This window comes from Acipenser ruthenus, chromosome 5, assembly GCF_902713425.1.
Source record: "Acipenser ruthenus chromosome 5, fAciRut3.2 maternal haplotype, whole genome shotgun sequence".
Lineage (NCBI taxonomy): Eukaryota > Metazoa > Chordata > Actinopteri > Acipenseriformes > Acipenseridae > Acipenser > Acipenser ruthenus.
Genome location: NC_081193.1, coordinates 9,360,148 through 9,366,147, shown reverse-complemented (window position 1 = coordinate 9,366,147; position 6,000 = coordinate 9,360,148). Strand labels below are relative to the sequence as shown.

Below are 6,000 nucleotides of genomic sequence, written 5' to 3'. Positions count from 1 at the left end.
CGTTTTGAGTCTGCCGTGAATAAGGATTAGGTCGGACACGCCCATGGAAACTCCAAGCAGCAGTTGCAAACTGGGCGGCCATATTGCCTAGGCAAGGAATTTCAGATAGGAGCGGATAGAGAAGAGGGGCTCAGTTGTTGTTTAAACTGACTTGTTCCAGTAATAAATTAAAATCACACATTTTATGTGAAAATATTGATTTACAAAACGGGTGTGTTTTTTGATCGTTAAATAAAAACCCAGGATGAGAGGTGGAGTCACAGCTAATGAACAGCTTAGAAGACAGACTTTTATTTTTCCGCACAGGCTTTTTGATATTGTCATATTAATAAATAAAATAAATAAATACCTACTGTACATACATACGTAAATACACCCGATTATTTCAACGCTACCCTCATGACTGAATAATTTGTAATTAAGTATAACTACCATAGTTATAAAAAGGTTATATATCTATGATAACTACTAATACAGCGTTTTCTCAAAAAGTAAGACGTTATATTACCTTATATTAATAATACTAATGTATTTACTTGTTTGACGCTTTTATCCAAAGCTACTTGCAGGGGTACAGTTAATTATTTTTTACATAGAAATTCTGGTACCCATTTATACAGTTGGGTTTTTACTGGAGCAATCTGGGTAAAGTACCTTGCTCAAGGGTAAAGCAGCAGCGTCCCACCTGGGCAGCCACAACATTTGTCTAACTTTACATGGAAATGATGGGGCTAAATATTCCAATAGCTGTATCTTAAATAATAATAATAATAATAATAATAATAATAATAATAATAATAATAATAATAATAAGTCCCAGACTATGATTTAAATAAGAACTGTAAGGTACAGAAAAGTATGATATGAAAATAGTGTTGTCTTACATAAACTAACAATTACAACATTAAGGATTTTTTACTGTAACTTTTCCTTGACACCTTTAATCCCCCTTATTTTTTTCTGATGAAAGAACATAACATGGGGGCAGCAGTGTGGAGTAGTGGTTAGGGCTCTGGACTCTTGACCGGAGGGTTGTGGGTTCAATCCCCAGTGGGGGACACTGCTGTTGTACCCTTGGGCAAGGTACTTTGCCTAGATTGCTCCAGTGGAAACCCAACTGTATAAATGGGTAATTGTATGTAAAAATAATGTGATATCTGTATAATGTGAAATAATGTATAATATGATACCTTGTAACAATTGTAAGTCGCCCTGGATAAGGGCGTCTGCTAAGAAATAAATAATAATAATAATAACTTTAAAATCTACAAGTCGAGTATATTTGCACAAGTTAATAGGGAGTAACTTTACATAAGCTATATGACAAACCTTTACAGATTAAATAAGGTATTGCACAGATTAATACAAACAAACAAACAGCAACAAATAAACAGCAAATTGATAGAACATTTACATTATAATTTTAATAAGATTTGGAGACGGGACTAATTTAGTGTCTTAACACTGCGCAGCTTGATAATAAGTAACATAACTTAAATTTTCCCATCTGTTACAAATAGAGATTTTATGAAAGAAATGTAATCATGTATCATTTTAAATGATAGTAGATTTTAATAGAAATGTAATATTAAGATACATAGGAAATGGAACATATTATTATTATTATTATTATTATTATTATTATTATTATTATTATTATTTAAACAACATTACACAGTGTAACAACAAATTCAGTCACATTATGAAGTTACAATTAATTTCTTTAAACAAATATTAATTACAGTAAATGGAAAATTGAAAATATGTACAGTATTTCAAAACTGATTTTTTTTTTTTTTTTTTTAGAAAATTGCAGAATATAAAGCGTTCAGACAAATCCAAAACTTTTTTCACCAAGAAAGCAACAATATGTTTGGAGGAAGAGTTCATCAAAAGTTCATCATGCCCAGTGTTAAACATGGTGGAGGTTGTGTGATGGTATGGGCTTGTTTTTCTTCCTCAGGCACTGGCGACCTTTGTATTGTAGAAGGATCAATGAATGCTGCAAAATATCAATCACCCAGAAGTACAGCCTCTGAATGCTTTAGTATGTGGCCAGAGCTAATCAGCAATAAGACAATTAACTCTGGTCACATTACATGTGATTGTCATGGACGGGTGTTAACCCTATCTCTTTTTTGTGTTTAAAGCTAGAAAAAAATAATAGATTGAAATTAAATATGGTACCCCATATTAACTTGGTATACATTATTAACATAACTTAATATAGGGCACAGCTTTGCACATGTTTCAACTGTCTATATTGTAAGCAAAAAAAATGTCGGATAATATAAACGCTATAAAATGGAAAGAGAACAGACGTGTGTAATTAATATAACAAATTGATTTCTTAGAAAAACCAAAGAAACTAGTCTAGTTAGTTTCCATAGACTTGGTGCTTAAAATTAATTGTCGCCTCAAAAGACATTATTTCCCACTTTCCGTAAATATAAAATATTTTACTTGCACATAGTAAAACGATGTAAATATGGTTTGTATTCTGTGAGGCATCACACACTGCGAAATGTTAAAAGACAAATACTATGCAAAAACTACAGCTGCGAAATGGCTTTGAAACTGTACTGATACCCTAGAAAGATGGCGTCTCTAAACGTACATCAAAATGACGTCATGTTCTAGCTAATCCTTCTATAGCAGGCGAGCTGCTGATGACGATTGGATGTGATGGGCAGTGTGTCGCCGCAGTCTCCGCCTACGCAGGATTTGTTGAGAAGGCTGTGTTCACCCTGTGTGCTGTAGCCTTGCTGTAAAGTAAGCGGCAGTAGTCAGCTGGAGAATCGAGAGGAATCTGCTGTAAGGGAGAGAAAGGGGTTAGCGAGCGCAGAAGCACAGCTACCAGAATCATGGCTACAGCAAAAATTAATCCATGTACTGGCTCTACGCTACTGCAGCCTATTAGCGATCTCATCAACCTCCCCATAGACCAGGTAAAAAAAAAAACAACTCCTCTCGTTTCTTTTTTAAACTGGCATTATATATATTTTAGTATCAAGTTACGGAGATTATTGGTGGGGTGCAATAGCCTACATAACGACGAGCTCCCTCACTATACGGTGATATGTAAGGGCAGTATCAATGCATAACCCCCCTTTTCTTGTCTATTTTTTGTCTTTATAATTTGCATCGTAGCTGGATTTGTAATGTAATGCGGGATGGGAGATTTTTAGGGGTTTTCCTAAGTGTGTACGGTAATTTAAGGAATTTACGGGTGATTTCATTCATTGTTCATTGGAAATGGTTATGTTTATGGTCAGAAGGTCTCATTGAAAACGAATTGGAGATTTCAAATCTTAAAACCAATTCGGCTGCTGAAGTTAACGTGAAAACGCCCTATCAGTTGACTTTGAATATGCCATAAAGGGGCTTCAAAGTTACAGATTTCTGAAGTGTTGTGTTGTGTTGCAGAGGGAGTTGGCTTGAATGCAAGATAGCCCCCTCCCTGTCCACCTCTGTGTTTCTTCTCTGCAATGTGGGTCATTGTGAAAATGTGATTCAGATTGTTACATTGTAACATGATTGTATTTGTGCTTGTGGCTGACATAGAGAATTTAAACATTGTAACTGTACCTCCAAACTTAAGAGGATGTTGAAACTTTATTTTCTGTCTTTGCATACTTGTACTGCACATCTCAACTGGTTTGGGGCAGTAATACCCAAATCTCAGTTGGACATACACTTTTTACTTTTGTTAAAGAGCTTTTGAGATGGAAAGGATGTTATACCCTAAGCTGTCTTACTTAGAAATGGTTTTTACTGAGAGATGCTGATGGGAAGATCAAAAAGGTTGAAATATCAGTTATGACAATTGGGAACCTTCTGGAGCCCCAGAGGGGGAGTGTACAGTCAAAACTGGGCTGCCTCTTCTCTACCATACCAACATCGTTTGTATTGAAGCAAAGGGATGCCATTACAATCTTTTGTATCAGAGGTTATCGTTAAGTTATCTGCTTTGTACCTATAAATCACAGGTGTCAAAAAGGCCTCACTGCACAATCATATTCTAAGCATGAAATAGTTTGAAGTCTCCACTTCTGAGATGTGTTTTGTGAATAACTGTGTTTTTGTAACGGCTAGCTGCAATAAATATGAGTAGTATGCAAAGTGATAGGCTATCGTGTGTAAAGTAATTTTAAAATAACTTCCAGTTAACAGTGATACTAAATAAACCAATGTTTCGACTGAAAATCTTTCTCAATGTCCGTTCAAAGTTATATGTTGCTTTTTGTATATTTATTAGAATTTTTAAAAATCTGAACAGCAACTATGTTTGTTAAATCGGGTGTGGGTGGGATGCATTTTCACTAATGCTGTCCATGCATTGACCATCAGCTGCACCCTTATCCTCAGAGCCCACACATTCTGAACCCGTTCCATAGCTTCATTCAGAAAATCTGAAATCCCCAAAAAAGACACAAAATACGCAGCACCAACCTCCCACAACACCCCGGCATGATTCTCAAAAGTGGCAGTATGAGAACTACGCCACTGAGAATCATGCTACATGTTATGCAGGGTATTGTGCAATACTTGTTTTTAATACCATTATGAAACAACCTTATTCAGGTCAATATAAGTGGCTGTAATTACATCTGTACACAATTACTGGTGGGTAAGGAACAGGTTAACTACTTTAGCTTCTGTTGTTTAAGCTCAGCCTATTTATATTTCAGGTTTTGAAGTAAAGGGTGAATGAACCAGGTTGTCAGAGCAAAGTACAGACAGTAAGAGCTGCATGACAGCCACAGGAAAGTAAAGAAATCATCAATTATATCTGTCATAATGGATTTTGCAGCTTGCCAGGAAGTTAGAACGGTTACGGAGCATGTCAAAATATTGATACATAATAATCCATGTGTTATACAGGGGTTGCTTTTGTTGGTCTAAAGACAAATAGTAATGTCCTCACAGCTTTTAATATCTGTAGCTGTGTTTGCGACCAGTGCTGTCTGGACTTGTTAACATTCAGAGTCCCCTGCTGTCTGAGTCATGTAATTCAGTGGAGATGTCCATTTTCATTTTCATTCTCAGAGCCTGTTGTCACTATTTTGCCCGTGAGATGTTTCTTAGCAAGCTCAGTGACTTTACCTAATAAAGCTGCACTGGAAGCTTTTGTCTTTGCTGGTATTAGTTACAATGGCTGCAGCAAAATCCGACCAGGTTATAAATCCATGTATTGGTGATTTATGAGCTCAAGGTACAATATCATCTGTGGCTTATACAGTATGCTTGTTTAACAAGATATTGGATGCTCAGTAAAAAAATATATATATATTTAAGGTGCAAGCTAGATCATTCAGCCCCTCTCTGATACTTTAAACCATCCATTATATTTTAGTTATTTGGGTGTTTGCTTCTATGAAAGCTTGTGTGGTTATGACATCTGAGTGCCTTGTTGGATTATTCTGAGAATCTTTATATGGCTACATAATTGTAGGGGAACATATTTATTTTATATCACATTCCAAACCGTTCTCCCAAACACCCAAAAACTAATAAACACGGCTGACTGGTAATAGATCTGTGGTCATAATCCCTTGCCGGGATTGGCTATGTTAGGCAAACACCCTTACAGTTTATATATAAAATCCTATCTATTACTTCCAAGGTAATTTTACATGGAGAGTGAAATTTTATCTAACACTTCCTGTCACTAACCAGCCAGCTGCTTTTCTTCAAAACTGCACATGTAAGATTTTCATCATGAATGAAACGGCACAACACATTCTTTAAATAAGTCATGAGCTATTCATGTTTATTTAAACGGCATGTTCTCATGGCACACCCATTTGAAAGTTTGGTTTATATTTGACCTTAAATAACCCCTCTGACAGTCACTGTATTTAATTCGGATGACACCAGATCTAGGCAATTTCACTCCTCTGATCTTACGTGTGTGTGTCATTCAGCAGCAAACGTTTGAAGTTGTATTTTTTTATGACAGAAAACGCAAATAGGCAAAAATATCAGTTTTATATCAAT

General features: G+C 35.7%; 1 protein-coding gene across 1 annotated transcript in view; it reads left to right on the top strand.

Annotated features, from left to right (window-relative positions):
- Positions 1-2,669: 2,669 nt before the first annotated feature.
- The window catches only part of LOC117402980 (lysophospholipid acyltransferase 2-like), a 109,287-nt gene continuing 105,956 nt past the window's right edge, over positions 2,670-6,000 (top strand). The window contains exon 1 of the mRNA XM_034004741.3: positions 2,670-2,948. Within this exon, the coding sequence (XP_033860632.1) occupies positions 2,865-2,948 (84 nt within the window). The 5' untranslated portion in view covers positions 2,670-2,864. The remainder of the gene's footprint in view (positions 2,949-6,000) is intronic.